General features: G+C 43.5%; 1 protein-coding gene across 1 annotated transcript in view; it reads left to right on the top strand.

Moving 5' to 3' along the window:
* Window positions 1-20,196, top strand: part of nrxn3b (neurexin 3b) — a 358,949-nt gene that overhangs the window by 240,178 nt on the left and 98,575 nt on the right. Inside the window, 1 exon segment of the mRNA XM_085132129.1 lies at window positions 16,544-16,725. Coding sequence (XP_084988255.1) covers window positions 16,544-16,725 — 182 coding nt within the window.

The raw sequence follows: 20,196 nt of genomic DNA, 5'->3' as shown, positions 1-20,196 counted from the left end.
ACTTAACAATTCTTTTACGCAGTATGATGTTTAACCCTTTAAGACCTACCATAGAACCAAGTCCGCCAGAGCTTATATTATATGTTTACATGCTGTGGAGCCATTTTTGGGAGAATTTCAAGTTGCTATACATCAATACAACCATTATGGCCCAGATTTTAATAATATGTCTGCATTAAGTGCATAGTAATTACATAAATTGCAAAAAAGTGCAATAAACTACAAAAAAATTGAAAATCGTTTTTGTTTTTTAACATATATTTCTAGTTAGAGAAATTTAAGAGGCTTATCCCTCAAAACTGTAAATACAAAAAAGTTGCACAAAATAGTTTCCCACCACAGGAAATTTATTTTGAGTGTCTTCATAGTTTTATTTTTGAAATACACCAATTTTTATACACTGCAGGAAAAACGAAAATAAATATTATGATGCAAATTTGCATCAAAATAAACTATTTCCAGCAGTGCAATATGAGTCCTAAGCATCCCAGAAACGACACAGAAAGTCATAAAGTCAAACATAACTTTTAAAAACACCAGTATAGGCTCATGAGGCCCTGATGGTAAAAAAAAAAACGACATTTCCGCGAAAATGACACCACTTCCGGTTTCGGGCAGGTCATGGCGGACATGCGAAAGTTTGCGCTGACATCTATTCCAACGTAGGAAGTGTTATGAACAGCTGATCGGATCGGCAAAGCGTGTTTCTGGAATATTATGTTTTTGTTGCTGCAAGTGCTTTTTATGCAGTTTTTGCAAAGCTATATGTGGAAGGAAACTGTGACCGAGGACAAGCTGATGGCATAAGATGTAAGTACAACTCCTCCGGTTTCATATGCAAAAAAAATTTTTGCGCTAGCTCACGTGGTTGCAGAGCTACCGGGATTTAAAAATAGTTACGCAAAACAGAGCGTGCTGCTCCGACCGGCTTTAAAGGGTTAAGACAGAGTTGAAGCTGATGAGCTTGAAAAGTTTCGTGTGGAGTATCAAGAGTAGTAACAAGACACAAATTAAATTTTGAGGCTTTCCTTGCGTTTGTGTGTTCATACTGTCAACAGACACGCTTTCGTTTGTGCGCACATGCTTACACACACAGAACAGCATCAACAAAACAGAGAGCTTGCTGGCTTAGCCTTAATTAGGCCGACTCGAAGAAACACTGAGAGGCCAGTATGTTCCATCCCACTGCCCTGCAAAGTCCCGTAGGCCCTCTCAAACTCACCCTGGGCAAATTCAGCTAAGCCTTGGCCTCCGACCAGCCAACGCATCCACGCACGCATCCTCATGAGCTCACGTCATACTCTGAGGCTCGCGTGCGGATGTGCCCGGTCTCCTTAAATGTGCGTTCACTTGACATCTTTGTCCTCGTTCCAAATTGCTTACACCCTGCTGCCTATCACCAATCTTTAGCTCCTGCTTCAGGATTTTGTTAATTACAGCTTTAAAGAAGGAGCCTTTACCCCACATTTGTCCTTCTGATCAATTGCAACTCTGCATATTTGCAGATAGGCTGTGTGGTGGCAGCTTTTAGGCATCTGTCTTCATTGCTCTCCCCTCCCCTCTTCCGTTCTCCCCCTTCCGATAAAAGATTGGAAACAGATAACGGAGGAGGTGGTGCAGGACTGACCTCTCTGTGGCTCTGTAGCTAAGTCGCTGCAAGGAGATGGATTTTGCCTTCGCGGGCCAAATATTCCTCCCATAGTTTCACTGCTGTATTTTGTGTCTGGCTCAATGTCCTTGGTGCATTGGGTGGAACTATGGGCACGACTCGGTTAAGGTGGCTGGTCAATGGTGGAAGAAGAGGAATTGGGAGGAGAAGAATGAGGAGGACAGAGTGGAGGTGAATTAAAGTGAGGGAGGGTATTAATTATAAGGTTGACACATTCAATAGAGGGCTGAAATCAAACCGCCTATTGGAGGGGATTAGAAAACAGCAGCTGCAGAGTACAATTCCAATATTGGAACCCAGTTGCAGTGATAAAGAATGTCTCAGTCAGACAATGTGCTATCTGTCTCAGTGTGTGCGTTCATGTGCATGTCTGTGTGCTTCTGATATGAAGAGACAGACTAAAATAAAAATAAAAATGTGTGTATGAGCGCTTAAGTGAATTAAGACATGTACAGATGGCTGGAAAATTAAGTGAAATTTTGCTAATTCGTCTTGTTTGATGGAGGAATTTATTAAATGTTACTATTATGTGTTGATATCAAAACAAACAAAGGCTTGGATTAACCAAAGAGGCATTTCCAGTGCTTTTTGCTGAACTATATTTAGATTTATAAGGCAGTTGTGTTAACTACAATTCCCTCATCTGCCCCGCCTTTTAAAACCGAACTCGATTCACTTCAATTTTATTTTGTACAGCAACAACAGTTACCTCAAGGTGCTTTATATTGTAAGGTCGACCGTACAATAAGACATACAGAGAACAACCCAACAATCATATGACCCCCTATGAGCAGCACTTTGGCGACAGTGGGAAGGAAAAACTCCCTTTTAACAGGAAGAAACCTCCAGCAGAACCAGGCTCAGGGAGGGGCGGGGCCATCTGCTGTGATTGGTTGGTGTGAGAGAAGGAAGACAGGATAAAGACATGCTGTGGAAGAGAGACAGAAATTTATAACGAGTACTGGATGTACTGTGGCCATCTTTCCACCAGCAGCACTGATAAACATTAATGACCCTTTCTTCTACTTTTCATGAGTCATAATTGGCAGAAACTTCCTCAGCAACAGCCCTGGATACATCTTTACTACTTCAGTTTCATCTATTTTTGATTAAGAAAAATTAGGATGGATGGTTCCAAATGTTAGCAGATGGAGAGAGACCTGTCTCCAAGTGTTTCACATTCACCCTCAACTGGAATAAATAATTTCTTCTGTCTTTATCCAACAATGTGTGAAGTTGCATCAGCAAGGTGTTGAGCTACATCAGAAAGATTGTTACCATCGTTTGTGTAGAATCGATGGAGCGCGGTCCAAAAGCTGTTCTTTGTTGGGCACTTTGATGATGGTAGTGCAGACCTCTGTCGAAGTCCAAGGACTCCCATAGTTGTTTGATTTTGAACCTGACATCAAAAGTCATAATTTGTATTCTCATCCAGCCATTCAGTGGTAGCCCTCGCCCTACATAGAAACTTAATTAGATAGGGTTTTTGTAGGGTTTTCACCCAACTTTACCTACATCTCTGCAAGCTTTCATAAGTTCTCACTGATTGCTACCTGAACTCTCACCTATTGTTACAAAGGGCCAATCTCAGCTCAAAGTGTCACTTCAAGTCAACTTATCGGAGACTTTGCTGTGAAATCTCTCACCTCCCGCTGCCTGAACCGGTACTGGAGGACCACCATCAGCCTTAGCGAAGGGTTTGCGAGGGTGAAACCCCGCAGAGCGATAAATTCTGAGTCCCTTTGATGAATGACCATTACCATGTACTGATTGCTTCCATAAAAGAATGGCAGGCTGTGGGCTCGGTGAACCTTAAATGTTGCAATGCATGTCACACTGAAATAAGAGCCACCTGTAGAAACCAATCACCTCATCAAGGCTGCGACTGATGGCAGGTCTCAGCTTAAATTGGAGAGTTGTTTAGTGTGAACAGCGGGACCACAGCGAGCGCAGCCTTAAATGTTACTGGGGAATTGAAGTCCTTGGCTCAGAGGGTGGTGGCTGAGTAAACTTCAGAAAAGTACAAACTTGATTGAATTTTTTTTTCTTCAATCTCACACACCAGCCTTCATTTTCTCTGTGTGTGACGGAGAGGACGCAAGAGATGCGGGAACCGCATTGCAACGCGCGGTTGAAGCATTTCTGTCCATCATTAGTGGGGAGGAGCTGTTTGCGAGTTAATCAGTGAAATGTAAAGGTGTTTGAAGCAGGTAAGGTTGGAAACAATGTCAGGTTTGTCACAGACGTCCGTGGCTGAGAAGTGGGGTTGCTATGCCAACCGCTGGCACAGCTGGTCTATCTTTAGAGAGCACAATGAGGCTGTGTTTCAGGCGGCCAATCATCAAATTCAGACAAAAAAAGAGGGCACAGAACGAGAGAAAAAAGGTCATTAGACAAGTTTCTCCACAGTTTGAGTTTGATCTCAGAAGCACACATCCATATTGTCAGCTTACTTGCGTTGTTTATTTCCCCCCCGTGAGGATGAGCCGCCACCGTGTATTTCAAGTAGGTTCAAGTGTTTTTCTATTTGATGGTGTCGATATCAAAGGGAAGATTAGCCCCGCTTTGTACGAGACACTGATTCCTTTTAGCATCTGTCCGTCCATTTCTCTAATCCATATTCTTCAAAGGCAGGTAGGCATGTGAGACAGCGAGTCTCGGGTCGTTTTATAAATAGAACCTGGCTGTAATAGAAACACGCAGCCGGCATGTCAGAACAATGGGCGATTTAATGAGGCTGCTCATTTCTTCACTTTGCAACATTTGTTTGTACCTGTAACTTTCCATTTAAAGCTGCAATTACTGTACATGAAGGAAGACTGTGCACAGGGTGCCACCTTAATTATCACCTCTCACACTTTCAGACTTTCTTTTGTACCCAAAAGCGAGAAAGATATGAAACACTTCAGTGTGTGTGTGTGTGTGTGTGTGTGTGTCAGAGAGAGTGATTTTATGTCAATTTTCTATACTATTTTTGAACTTTGGCTGATGTATGCATAGTCAAAGTTCCAAAACCTAATGAAAACAGCACAGCCATCAAGTGAGTCAAGCCCCTTCTGCTTCCAAACTGAACTGACATTAGAACTACCTGACATCATGACATCATGCATATTGCTAACAAATAGCATGGTGCTTTTTGTGTATTGGCACAGTTAAGCAGTGGTTAGTACTGTTGCCTCACAGCAAGAAGTGTCCTGGGTTTGAATCTGGTGCCTTCCTGTGTGGTTTGCATGTTCTCTCCGAATAATAATGTCTGAGAGACAACTTCATAATGGTATTTCTCCAGTTACTCCAGAGTAACTGTCAGAGTCGACCAACAAACATTGGACTTAGAGACAGAGTTAGAAGTTTTTTGTAGCCTTGGGAGCAGCAGAGATGTCTGCAAAGGGCTTCGGTTGAGCCGTTGATAACCAAGTGGTTGCACTCATCAGGGAGCCTTAAAGAGACAAGAACAGAAATAGTCATAGAGGGCCAATATAATGCCTGATGCAAATACAGCTTATTCCCATGGAGCCCTAGTGGCAAGAAAAACAGGGCTAGATGTATATGATAGAATGATGTAGAATGATATGTCACCATTAACAGCAGCTACCCTACCATCAAACAAATGCTGAATCTGCTTGCTTGGTGTAGCAAATGTGGCAGCCAGTTGGACAGATAGTCAATCCCTCCTGACTTATTACATTCTGTACACAACTAGTCTGAGGCAAGCAAACAGAACTAGCAAAATCCATTTGCTGCCGTGGTTTGTTGACATCATGTGAAAAATAACTCTGCAAAACTGTCTGAGTCACTGGAAGGGTCTGCTCTTTATTCAGCCAACATGTCTCAGCAGAGGGCCTTTATCATCCATACAGTGGGGATAAACAGCCCTATCTATTCACCAGAAGAAGATGGACCACAAAGAAGCTTAATAACAGAACCATCTAATGCAATGTTCATCAGTATAAATGAAGATTATGGCTTGGATAAAATGGTAGCATTTAATGACACCGTTTGTCTTGTAAACAAGCTTCTAAGTGTCACTAACTAAAATGCGCTGTATCCTGGAGTTCTAATAAAACATTTGGGTCACTTCCTTCCATTTCCACTGAGCTTGTGCAAATCCATTTATTTATTATTTTAAATAATGCTTTCAAAAGCATCAATAATTGTGGGGCCATTAGTTTGTGCAGGAGGCGCAAAATAGGTTATACCACTCATCCTGATAATTAACTGCAAAGGTCTCCTTCGTTTTATTAAATAGCTATAAAGGAAATCTGGAGGCAAGCTTTGGAGACCATGAGTCCTTATTCCACCCTCCTCTTTCCCAAATGAATCATATCAGTGCCATTTCAAAATAAGTTCATCATGAAATATCAGGTCACTGCATGTTTTGACTATCTTTTCTTTTAATTGAGTTCCTGTTTGTCTCTTGTTTTCCTGCCTTTTAATTAACTTTGTTTTCATCTTTGCCCTGATTGAATGACTGAAGCCAATGCACAGTGTGAACGGCCAGTGGGGGTTAGGGGGCACCTTAGCTGGTTTCCAAAAGGACTCTAGGTGCAGAGAAGTATATGAGGAGAAAATGACTACACTTCTTGCCTAGTTTAATACCTCGTGCCACTAGCTGGGACCACAGTCTAACTCACATTTGACAGCATTTTAATGGATAATGGCAGGTGGAGTAAGCATGAATTGGAGCTGTGGTTCGGAGAAGGACTCTGAGGACTGGTGGCAGCTCCTGAGCCCGTGCGTACTCCCATGTACTAATGAGAGGTGGATGAATTAATGAATTGGAAAAAAAGGAGGAGGCGGAGGACATATACAGACAGAAACAGGAGGGAAGTGTATGAGGCATGGTCCCACTCCTGAAATTCAGATTAGTTTTCTCCGATTAGTGCTGCTCCAGTTTGTTTCTGGTCTCACTTCCTGGTTTTCAACACGTGACACGATTAGAAGTTGAGAATTAAATGTTTCACAGTAAGATGACGACGATGATGTTTTTACGCCACAGTAGCTACACAGGTCTGTCATATGCAGTGTAATTAATTAGCTTTTCTTTTTACACTAAAGGCCAACACACAAAAGTGTAAAGTCTCAACTGTAGCCACTCCTCGGACCAAAAGTTTGCAAAAAGTTCAGAAACGAGTAAATGTGTCCAAGTGGGGTTTGAGTCATAAAGGCCTTAGGATAAGATCAGTGGATAAAGTTGCAGTGTTGTATTTGTGTATCAGGCCTTTCAGTTATTGCAGAGAAAAGAGGAGAGAGAGACAGACACAGGCTTTTGCAGAGTGAGGGCGAGTGGAGCTCTCTCCGTGAAGCCTTGGCTAAGACAGACAGGCTGCACTGCCCTCTGGGGAAGATTCAATTATAAATGATGCTTCCACTCGGAGCCATCTTTGATTCCCTTATTCTTCAGGAGGTCTTCTTCACCTAATCCTCGCCAGGGTTCGATGCGGCCTGTCTCTGAAGTGATATGCCTCACACACATCGCGTGTCATGCATTATGAATGATGGGAAGGAGACGCTCATATCCTAATTTTCTGAGAGCGTCAACACTGCATCCGACAGAACGTTAATATTCGCCATGAAAAGCACGGCATTCAGGTCGTACAAAGCTTTGGAGAGCGATGTCACCACTATTTATTACTGATATTTTTGTGACTTTGAGCTCCTACAAGCTGACTTGGCTCCACCTTTGCCGTCCATCTGACGTTGTCAGCCTGTCTCCAGCATCCTTCCACGTCTTTCCTAGCTTGTACCTCCTCTCCTTTCATCTCTCCACAACGTCGCTCTCCCCTCTCTAAAAAAAAATCCACTGGTGGCAGTGAGCAGCATTAAAGTCAGCAGACAGGTCTTCTTTGTAGCCTAGAGAGCTGTGTAGATCTCAGCTGCAACCCCACCTCCTCCCTTTCTCCCTGCTCCCCCAGCCTCTGAAATCCTCTTCAGACCTCCTTCCCGCTTCCCCTTCCTTTTACAACCAGAGAGAATAGGAGCTGACATCTCCAGAGAACCGAGAAAAAAAATCATTTAAAGCCCTTCCTCTCTGTCCGCCTGCCGCTACAACAGAGAGGAGTGTCAGTAATGCAGCAGGAGGAGAGGCAAGAGCGGGTTGGGGGGTGAGACTGGCTGGTTTGGCGGTAATGAGAGGGGAGTTGTTATGGCTCAGCTTCTGCTGTTCAAGACTGTGTGTACGTGTGTGTGTTTTCACTTCTGTGTACTCACATTTGCACCTTTGCAGTGTTGCATGAATCTGAAGTGAGGCTACATGACTGCTTTGTTAATGGGTGTCAGCGAGTCGATCTTCCCGTTCTTCTATAGCGATCTGAGGATGCTTTGACATGCCTGTGAGTAAGGAGCCAGTGTTACAAAGCCTTTTCCTGTTGCTCAGAGAGAGTGGGGGTGGAGGGGCTCATCTCGGGTTCCCATCGACACCGCTCGACTCTCTCTCCCTTCTCCGTGTCTTGCCTCCTTCCCTCCCTCCTGCAGCAAAAAGTGACTCTTTCCCCACTCGCTCCCCGTTCACCATCTCCACATCTCGTCGCTTCTGCCACAACCGCGCGATACAGATGGCAAATCAAGCTGTTCGTCATGGAAATGTGTCAAGTACGTCCAATCAAGGGTGACAAGAACGGGAAACTTTTTGATTGAGTCCTTTTACTTCCTGTTGTGTTGTTGGAAGTACTCGTTCGGGGTTTATTGTTGTAGTTACGTTAGTAAAAGGAACAAAGTCAGGAAAGTAGCAAAGGGTTGGTGATTCATTAGGATCTGATCAGATTTGCAGACTAACACTGGGTAACATGTTCATGTTTAAGCTGTTATTATAGTAAGTAGATGTACCTGTATATACAGGTTTGGGTTTCTGTTATTATACTGAGTCCCATGAGTGTGAGAAAGTGTTTCTCAGAAATTAGCAACAGAGTAAACAGTCCAAGCAACACTGAAACGGAGTTTGAGTGATTTATCTGCAAAACCAATATATCTGAAATAATAAGTATCCGATAAAATGTTACTAATATCATATCATATGTTCATTTCTAAGCCTGTGAAGTGGCGGATCAATAAACATTTGAAAGAGATGGGAGAAACACCCTTCAGCTGTGTTATTAGTGTTGGCTGTTGCGTGGTGTGTCCACCAGAGGGCACTGTGCAGCATCCCCGTTGGCATCATGACTTTTGGACGTTACCATAACGACGACAAACTGAGTTTAACTGAGGTCGTGTCCAAATTCATGGGCTGCATCCTCCTGAGGACCCGGCCTTCGCGGTCTACATGGGCCGGGTCCTCAGAAGGTCGGGTAGGCCGGAAGTAAACGGCCGTGAAATGTGACGGTCTAGCCTTCTGATTAGCGTCACCGCTGTCTCGGTGGAGTTTACTAAACTCGGCCGTCTGCTCCTTGCTATCTAAAATATAACAGGACACTGGCGTAAATTCTCGACCGTCTCACACTTCTGTTTAATCCGTTTTCTGTTTGACGTTTATTCAGCTGTGTAAAAACCAAGGAGGAACCCACCCGGGGGATTAATAAAGTTTTATTTCATCTAATCTAATCAAATAACTTTAATCTCAGCCAAACCGATTTACTCGCGAACAAACAAAACACTGAAAAAAGCCCAACAATAACATTTTTAGGTTGTCTAAGTGACTTATATATTACGTTTAACCCGAGCAGCGAAAGTCCGCGGTGATCTGAAAATGATGTGCCGGGAGTTGTGCCGTTCTCGGCGGCTTCAGTGACCCTCGAGCTCCCGGCTTGCTATCGAGCTGGTGGGTAGCAGACGTCTCCGAAAACGTCGAAGCACTTTTGCAAATATGCGATATCTTGATAAACCGAGCAGATATTTGATGTTTACACAGCTACTTTCTCGCCTGAAAGTATGTTAAAAGTTTATTTTGTGACCCAGAAAGATTAGTAAGAGTAATTTTAAAACTTAGTAGTGGCCGCCATTGTTGGAAGCTGGAGTTTGACTGGGCCGCGCTATGAATTCTGGGATATGGTAGGCCACGAAGGACACACCCGACCCATCCTTCAAATTCGGGGAAAAGGAGGACGCATTTGTCGGCTGCATTCGGAGGAGTCTACGAATTTGGACAGCCTTCGGCGCGTCGCTGTGACGTAATCGGTCTACAAATGCGACCTCAGGAGGAAGCAGCCCATGAATTTGGACACGACCTGAGTTATCTGCCACTTGTTGTGACAGTAAAGCAAGATGCATTTCAAACTGCATTTATATAATATCTTAGTGAGGTCACATAAATTGCTGCACATGTTACAGAAATTTTATGTGTTTCGTTAGTCTGAGAGAAAAAAATCAACTGTCAGATTTACTGCAGCTGGTATCAGTTCTAAAAGTCCTGTGTCAGTCAGGCTGTACTTGACAACAAATTAGATAACTGATAAATATTCTTCAAGCAAATCCTTCAGTGGTCGCACCTCCGGTGCGAAGATGTGATGCCTGGAAGAAAAGGTGAAAAAGAGGCACACTAAATACTTAACACACTAAATAACTTATTATAAGTTGACACACAAATCAGCAAAATAAGAGAAAATGAAAAACATTTTGGCCACACTTCCACAGACACTACACAGAGCACAATATGTTCCTGTTTACCCTCCTGATGTTGCAGCTTCTTCTCCCACAGCTGCGCTCCGTCAGAGCTGGCACCAACAGCCACCTCCAACATAACTGGCACTAGCGCTAAATCCCACCGCAGCACAAAGGCCTCAGTTTCCCTTGGCGTTTTTTGGGCGAGTGTAGTACAAATACTATAACTGTAGTTTTTGACTGTGGAGCTGCTGCCCAGCGGCTCAGACTTTATCATCTTGGCTGCTGGTGCAACTTCGCAGCCCGAGCAGAAGCTGCCTAAACCTTGGACTCACTTCGCTGCATTTGTCAGTTTAGCCCGGCTCATAAAGTTAGAATATGACTCTGACAAAATGTTATACAATGCAGAGCAAGCTGTACAAGGCTCTGTACGCACTGTGTACACTGGGAAATAACTCTGTAGGCCATTATCGCCGTTTGCATTGGTGCTTCATATTTTTTCAGCCAGCTTTTTTGACATTTATGTACGTTTCTTTAAGCATACACACATCCTCCCCGTCCATAGCAGACCCCAGAACACGCAGCACATAAAGTTTAATTAGTCTGAATTATTCGAGTTTTAAAGAGCGATATTGCTATAAGTGAAATATGGTGGAAACCTTACATCTTTTGTTTGTCACAATCCCAACGCTTTGTGGGTTTTTACAGCTGCTGTTTGCACATGCATCATAATGCAGCTCTGGCTGCGCGGCTAAAACCACTTTTCTCTATATATGCTCAGTCCATTCTGTGTCTAGTTTCCCCTGCTTCCATTACCCCTGGTTTTTGGCGCGTGAATCCATATAGTGCGGTAATGCTACAGCTTATTATAACAGGGAAACAGACAGCGTAAATCATTCGAGGCTGCCTGTTTCCTTTACGTAGCCATTCTTCACGACACACCGCCCTTCATCCATCATGTTCTGCATCTTTTTTGTTCGCCATTGCTCTTGAGAGATGGGACACATGGCCACCGTGTGTGATGACAGCAGAGACACACGCGAACACGCACACACCAGCCGCCACAGAACTACTTTAAAGCACAACAACACACACACAGGTATCGCTGTAAAGCATTTTAGCTATTTCCTCTAAGCTCACGTCTGGCAGCTGATTGAGGAGCGGCGGGGAGAAGGAGAACGCTCAATCATTAGTCCTCCTCTCACTCTATCCCAGAGGGGAGAGGCAACAGTTGGAAATATGAATTATGAAATGATAAGAGGTTGTAAAATGGAGATAAATCCCAGTGATTACACAGCTCAGTATCTCACAATTTGATTCCTCTGCCAATGATTCTTTATTGTCACTGTGTGAAGGACAGCAAGCCTAATAATTCCCTATGTATGAAGCACAGCAGGGGAAAGTATTGTAATGATAGAGTTCTTTTGAACATGATTGAGGAGGCAATTACATTTTGCATTTTTTAGAGCTCCGCTTTCTTTTCTTCGTTCTCCGATGGCAGAAAATTCGACCACATCAAACCGTGTTTGTCTTCTTTCTCCATCCCCTGGGGTGCCAGTGCTGCAGAAAGCCCAAGAGATAACAAGGGGAAACATAAAAGCACATAAACAAGACACACACACACACACACACAGCGAGGAGAAAGGAGAGAAAATGTGTGCACTTGCAGATGTGCGCGTGTGCGTGCATGCTTTAAGACTCACACTGGTCTATGCAAATGACTCTGAGCGTGCATGTGTGCACGCTTACACAAAGAGTTGGAGTTTAGAGCATTTACCCGCTGCAGTTGTGTGCGCTTTGTGGGTAGCTGGTAGTGCCACCTTCTTCTTAGTGGTGTCCAACACACATGCATGCAGCACACACACACACACTCCCAGTCCTCCATCCAACTTAATCTGAGAGAGAAAAAAGCTCGACTAGCACCTCGCCCTGGCTTTTACTGTAGGTCTGCTGCCTCTAAATAGAGGGTTTTATCACAGCATGGTGTGAAGTCTACAACCAATATAGCCGACATGCATCACGGCAGCTGCTCCGCTCCTTTTGCTCCTGTCCAGATATCATTGCTGGCTGCTGAAGTTCATACGTGCATGTAGAAGCCAGAGCAAAATTCTCTCGTTGAGGTTGAAACAGGGAATTGAGAATTCCAGCGTATTCCCGCCGCCCTCATTCCTCCCCACGCCGGTCAGGTGCATTGAAAGCAGTGACCTGCAGTGATTTCTGGCTCTGTGTGAAAATCCTGTGTCCTCCTCCCTTTTTTCCCTTCGTTCCTTTAGTTTTGTAATGTCGCGTGGGGGCTGAAGGACAGAACATAGCTCTGTCCTGCAGACAGGTGTCCTGACCTTCTGTCTGCTCTTCCACGCCTCGGGGGACCTCTGTGAAATAGAGGCCAAGGCTTTGACCTAGTCTCTCATCTACAGTTTGTCTCTAAACGGAGCCACGCTGCAGATGCAATGAATCACAACTGTAGGGAGCAGCGCATTAGTATGTGGCCTTTATTTTCACAGCTATATAGGTTTTGGGGTGTTTTTGCTTGTTTTCTTTAAAGAGAAATCGTTTGAAAAATTCAGCATTGGTCATTTTTCTTGTTTCAGAGATCTTCTTATCTCCACGTCAATGTAGCACCAGTGTGTTACAATTAGATTTCAGATGGCCTCCCTCCAGTACCCAGTGGCCATAGCAAGATTGCATTATTCAAAGCTGGAGATGAAAGTCCCCTCTGATAGACTAAAATAACGCGCTCTACAGTCTGTACTGTGTGTCCATTTGATTCCTTTGATGATATTTCCCCTACAGTTAGCTTTTCACCAGGCTTCGTAGCTGTGAAAGCCCATGTGTGTATTTTACACATCATTTCTGCTATTTATTGCTTATTAATCCTCCAACCTTGTAAGCACTGATGGAGGGGGGAGTTGTGGCCAAAAGTGATGGCTCATCTTTTAGAGAATGCCAAGAATGAGCACAGCCTCAGAAGAAATAGTCTGTGGTGATTACAAGGGAGAAAGCAAAGGGACATTGGAATAGTTGGAGCGCGCTGAAGTGAGGAGGACTTTCAGACATTTCCAAGAAGCAGAGAACAAATTAGCCTGCTTATCACCTCTTTTATGCGGGCGAGTGAATTAAAATCCCAGATGCTGTGTCAAAATCTTTGTTGCATTGTTACCAAGAAAATCAAGGTGAAACTCGGTGCACCTGACCCCGACTTTGGTGTTTTGATCGGTCTTAAAATGCTCGCTGGCTGAAGAGAATATAAGAAATCAACATTTTTATTGCACTCAGACAACTTTCCCAAAAACAGAGACCCAGAAAAGAAAAAACCTGGAAGACTATTGTTCATTAACAGTTTGCAGGACAGGTAAAAGCCCGAGGACGTTTTAGTAAAGATATCTGAGAGCGTGAGTGTGAAAATATGCTAGAAATGTTATAGCATCGTTTACCCCTCCGCCCTCTAATTAGTCTCTTTGCAAAGCTGCTGAAATTTATATTGGTGCTCAGCACATCCACACTGAAATGGAAAGTCCCAGCAGCTCCAGCTTCAGTGAAATTATTCAAATCAAAGTCTTGACCTTGGAAATGTAGCCTGGCATGTGCATCCTCTCTTTTCAGCTGCGTAACATTCACACAAATCTTTTTTTCCCTTCACATGAGTATCAGAAATGATGCCATTCTCAGTACTCTTGCATGCATAGGCTGTTGATATGCAGTGGACTTCCTCTGCGTGTGGAAATGCAGCTGGTGCAGTCTGGGCCCGGCAGGTTGTTAGGGAAATGTGCTACATCTCGGCGATCTCGGGTTCTTTCTCTTCTCTGTACTTGTGCAGATAATCACCCACTTGTGTGACTGAAAATGTGAGAAGGCATCATGTTCCGAGTGTTTGTGCGAACGCGCACGTGTTTGCACACTTTTCGACTGCATCACGATGTGCATTTATGTCTCCGTCAGCCCGCCTGCTCTGTGTGTGTGTGTGTGCGTCAGCCTGTTGTGCGTGTGGCAGCCTGTGTGTACTTCATGCTGAACATTGTCTTCTTGAAACACTAAGCAAATCTCCTCAATGTGATAATTGGCTCCCCGGGGTGCTTGTATCTTTGCTGCTCATCATCGTCATCCCCTCCAAAAAAACCGAGCGTGTGCTAGATGAGATAGGCGAAGTTTGCTCGTTTGCCGGGGAAACCGATCCCTAGTCTGCCCGAACTCTTTTGGCAAGAAGAAACTTTGAGGCAATGAGACAGTGCAGCCAGATCGGGTGCAACCTGGCTGCAGGCTGCTGTCTGCCGCCTCTCGTAGCATCAGGGGCTTGTTTTCTGATGCGCTGCAATGGGTGAAATATGCTATTCGAGGCAGGTGATACGCTCAGTAGTTTCATCTGCATTAATGTCTCTGACAGAAGCTGAATGATTTTATCACTTCTGTTGAGGAAAAATAAAATATCTGCGTTAAAACCGTCCATTTCTGATTATTAGCTATACGAAATGAGGCGGTTTGTTCGAGGCTCGGCGCACGGACGACCTTCGCTGGTGGTTTGCAGTGCTGGCGCCTGAGTTGTGTAAAATACAGACCTGTTTGTGTGCCTGAAGGCAAATAGAGACGCTCATCTGGTCACTAGAGTCTCTCCCTCTTTTTTAGTCCCTCTCATCCATATGTTCTTGGAGTCCCCGGGGTATTATAGACCACAGAGCAGATTGTTGGCCGCTTCATTGGGGAAACAGCGAGACAGCTGGGCACCCATCACACGGCCAAACAGATGTTCAGGTGACTTGCAGAGGAAGTGAACGGAAAAGAGAAATGGCGAGGGGCGGGAGGTGATGCGGAAGAAAGGGAAGCCGAGAGTTGATGGAGGCAGCGAAAAATGAATTAATACATTGATGCCAGAACTCCGAGACTTCATTAGGAATCCAGCGTTGCCCTCCGAGGTGGGCCACAAGCTTTCCGCTCTCCTCAGGCCACAGGAACCGGTTTTCTCCCATATTGATTCACCTACTAGACTATCTGCTGCGGGTCTAATGCCTCAGATCTGTCGATTATCTTTGGCTAAATGCGGACGAGACGGCTAAGCGGCTCAGGGAATCAACGCCTTAATTCAAACTCACCTCAGGGAATATTCAAAAGTTGGAACTGAATCCCACCCTGGAAACAAATAGCTTTGGTCTTTCTTGCCAGTTTCACATAATGATAAAAAAGGAAATCCACAAACAGTTTTCACAGATTCTCTGGCTGAGGGCCGAGCTTGATCCAGGCAGAGGCTCTAATCTGACACAAATCTGCATATACATATATAGATATAGAGAGAGAGAGAGAGATAGATATAGATATAGAGATATATAGATAGAGAGATAGATATAGAGATATAGATAGAGATATATATAGAGAGATATAGAGATAGAGATATGGAGATAGAGATATAGAGACATAGAGATAGATATATATATATATATATATATATATATATATATATATATAGATATAGAGAGATATAGATATATAGATATAGAGGTATAGATATAGAGAGATATAGAGGGATAGAGAGATATAGAGATATAGATATAGATATAGAGGGATAGAGAGATATAGATATAGAGGTATAGATATAGAGATATATAGAGATATAGAGAGATATAGAGATATAGATATAGAGGGATAGAGAGATATAGATATATAGATATAGAGGTATAGATATAGATATAGAGATATATAGATATATATATATAGATATAGAGGGATAGAGAGATATAGATATATAGATATATAGAGGTATAGATATAGATATAGAGATATATAGATATATATATAGATAGATACAATTCCTTACTGACTCCCTTTTTTCAACACTGCATTTGTCAAATTAAACCAGACAAAAGTTCTTCGATCCCCCTCAGTCTCCCTTCTCTACTTTCTTGGGCCAACCTTTGTTCTTTGGTTGCAGGTTTCATGTATAATACATGAGGATTGGGAGACTTATCCGTCTCTGGCCGTACCGGCTGTAATTCCCTGGGAAGGGGCTATATTTAAGAGCTGGATAGGTCATAGATGGTGTCAGGGGAGCAGCTGACTTCTACCCAAGAGGTGGCGGAGGCTGAATAGCATTAAAATCCTAAAATAGAACTCGACACAGTTACATTGTCGCCCCGGCGAGGAAGCTGTAACGGAATTACCGTAGATTTAGCCCCTAATGGAAGAAGCGTTAATCCAGTTTTGTCAGAAACGTGTCTTGTTTGTGACAACACGCTGCTCCCTGGCGTCTAGTTAGTCTCTGTTTGTACATCACAGATTTCAGTCTTCACCTCTTTCTATTTGCCTCTATTTATCGTACAACAAATCTAATTCCTGTTGTTGTTGTTTTTATTTCCACAGCCGGCACGACCTACATCTTTGGCAAAGGAGGGGGTCTGATCACATACACGTGGCCCAATAACGAGAGGCCGAGCACCCGGACGGACCGGCTAGCCGTGGGCTTCAGCACGACCATAAAAGATGGCATCCTGGTCCGCATCGACAGCGCCCCACGTCTGGGTGACTACATCATGCTCCACATTGTATGTATTATTCTTGTCCATTTAAAATTCAGTGCGTTTCAAGTGTTTAAGGCATTACAGCCAAGGTGATGGCCACAAACAAACTTCTGATTCATTCCTTTCCTCGTGGCAATCTTCAGGCAAAAATCATCCCACGGTGCTCCGACTGATTTATACGCACGATGTAGACCCAGTGAGGAAAAAAAAACCTTACTGCTCTACTCTAAGTCTTTGCTCATCCAGAATAACCCCACTTCTCCAGCACAGTCAGGCTAACTCCCAGCATCTCCATACCTATATATATCCACACACATACACACACACACACGTTGGAGAACCATAGGAAACAGGGGTGCTGCGATTTGGAATTCTCAGCCAGTCGACTGTGCACCCGTGCAGCATCTTAATACTTTCACATCGCGACCTTGCATTTGACTCGTTTACATAAGCATTACGCATTTACATAATCATCAACAGCAGCTTGATGAATGCAGTGTGGAATCACTGCAGTGGATGCATGTAGAGGTAGCGTGGTCGGGAAGAGGGACGAGTAGCTGGTGACGCAAAAAAAAATACAAATAAATTAAGAAAGAAAAAAAAAGATGCGATGATGAGGAGGAGCTACAGTTGCTAAAGCAGATTGAAAGTCTTTTTCTTCTTAAAGAGCTCCCCTCATCTCCTGAGTGCTGGCCATGTGGTGCAGAGAAGCAGCCATCTGCTCTGCAAAGATGAGGGCCAACAACAAGCAGTTTGGAGCTGCCTTTACAGTATAGAGAGATAGGAGCGTATGCACGTGTGTGTGTGTGTGTTTCCTTGTGTGCACAGGTGAGAGAGGAAGTGGAGTGGCACAGGCAGAGGGAAAATAAAGACGTCGAGTGGGTTGTGAGGGTGATGTGGGAAATGCCTCCCCGCGTGTTTCTAACTGACTGAGTAATTGCAGGAAACTCTAAAGGAAGGAAAAGGGATGCATTTTTAATTCTGCTTTTCAGATATGGCGGCACAGCTAGCCAAGCAGGGTATCTCTCTAATTTGGCTGCGAGTCATTGGGCGATGAACGTCTTCGTTCCTCCAGTCGAACGCGCTAATGAATTTATTAATAGAAAGCAAAGCAACTGGAGACTTCACCGGTTCATTCAGAGAGGCAGCGTGTTCTGAACACAGTGTCGGTCCTAGCCGCTCGCGTGGGCAACACTGCAAATATTTCAGATGATTTATTGACAGCCGAGGGTGTACAAACAAAGTGGGTTTTGTTTAATATTAAAAACGATTGTTGCCTTAAACTATAAAATAGTTGGCAAAAGAAACGCTCTCCCATTACTGAGCAGAAAGCCGACAAACAAAGCGAGGCTTTTTGTTCGGCTGTGAGCTCGGTAATCGTCGTTGTCAGGAATAATCCTCTGCGTGATCTCACCTCTAACGACTGCTGTTGTTGCAGGGAAGCATAGATTATCATTTGCCTCACATTAGACTTTGAACTGTGCAGTTGTGGGAGTATCAGAGACCAAAAACAACCGTCCTGTCTCAGGGAGTTGTGTACGTGTAGTAGAGATGCTTAGAAATTGAGATTTGTTATTAAATAATGTTTCCTAATGACATCTGTAACATCTTTGCTGTTAGTGTTTTTCATTTGGCAGTAGCTCTGGAGGAAAAGGTTACGGGCGTTTTTAGCCTGTCGATTCTGGATTTATGCAGCTTCATCTTTACGGTTATTAGACCGCTTCCTCAAAGGAGCGCGCTCTCTTGTCAGACTTTATCGTCTTTTTGATGACAGGATGTGGTCAACGAAAAGTCAAATAACTTTTGTAGTTTTCTACTCCATGGGGATGGTGAAACATTTACAAACATCCATGGAAATGCAGAATACAAGGCGGAGGACGGAAGTCAGTATTTGGTATGTCCAACTTTATTCTTTACCACAGCTTGAACTCTCTCGTGCAGCTTTCTTGTCTTTTCTTTAAGTAGAACTCAGGATTAGTTCTCCAGGCTTCTTGAAGGACATTCAAAGCTGTTCTTTGGACGTTTCTATGATCCCACACTGCTTCACTAATGTTGAGGCCAATTGATGACCGATGGCGTTCCACACGGATGTTTTTTTTATTGAAGCCGTCGCCAATCAGATGTTTTCCTACAGAGCTCCGCAGGGGACACGGGAGAAAAAAAATTAAGACGGACTTTTGCGAGATCTCACAAAAGTTTTAGCCGCATTCTTCGAAGCTGACCGGGAGGTCGAGGCACGATGTGCTGGGAGAGCGGTGTTCCTCCCGGCTGTAGTAGGTCTCGACCCGTTAGCTTCAAGCTAGTGGGTGTCAGATCTCCGAAAACGTCGGAGCACTTTTGCAAATATGTGATGTCTTGTAAACCGAGCAGGTATCTGACGTTTACACAACTACATTCACGCCTCAAAATATCTTAAAAGTGTATTTTGTGACCCAGAAAGAGTAATATTACAACTAAGTAGCTGCCGCCATTGTTGAAATTCTGATTCCCGAGTTAGTTTTGCGAGATCTCGCAAAAGCCCGTCTTAATTTTCTCCCATGTCCCCTGCGGGGCTCCGTACTTTCCAGGTGGCATGATGGAGGGAACTCTGATGATACTGTTTTTCTGTAGACCCTCAGTATTGTATCTCCCTCCTGACCTCCTCCAGACATACTGATGATGATTTAAACCACAAATTTAGCTTCATCATTCCATACGACCAGTCGGTGCTGATTTTGAGTCCAGCTTCTCAGTTTCCACCATTCCACTGAGACCGTTTCCAATGAGCAGATGGATCAACTGAAGGACCGAAGGCATCTCTCAGGTCCTTCATCTCTCTTAAGAACATGACTTTCAGATACTGAAAGCAGCAGATGCCGTTTTTTCAGCCCTGCTACATCTTCCTTTGTCCTCCATTTGCCCATTTTCCTCATTTTTAAGGACAAACTCAAAACATGCTGAGATGTGAGTTTTTAGCTAATACCTCTTTGGGAATGTTGTTGCTGCAAATTCCAATTTTATCTTTAGGAATTTTGGTAGATTCAGCTGCAGAAATGGGAAAGAATGACGTGTTTTTATAAGTGACTAATATTAACCCTTTAAGACCTACCATAGAACCAAGTCCGCCAGAGCTTATATTATATTTTTACATGCTGTGGAGCCATTTTTGGGAGAATTTCAAGTTGCTATAGATCAATACAACCATTATGTCCCAAATTTTAATAATATATATGCATTAAGTGCATAGTAATTACATAAATTGCAAAAAAGTGCAATAAACTACAAAAAAATTGAAAATCGTTTTTGTTTTTTTAACATATATTTCTAGTTAGAGAAATTTAAGAGGCTTATCCCTCAAAACTGTAAATACAAAAAAGTTGCACAAAATAGTTTCCCACCACAGGAAATTTATTTTGAGTGTCTTCATAGTTTTATTTTTGAAATACACCAATTTTTGTATACTGCAGGAAAAACGAAAATAAATATTATAATGCAAATTTGCAAAAAAGCAGCATA

Source organism: Neolamprologus multifasciatus, chromosome 15, assembly GCF_963576455.1.
Source record: "Neolamprologus multifasciatus chromosome 15, fNeoMul1.2, whole genome shotgun sequence".
NCBI classification, from domain to species: Eukaryota; Metazoa; Chordata; class Actinopteri; order Cichliformes; family Cichlidae; genus Neolamprologus; species Neolamprologus multifasciatus.
Note: the sequence above shows the minus strand (reverse complement) of the source record. Positions and strands in the feature narration are given on the sequence as shown.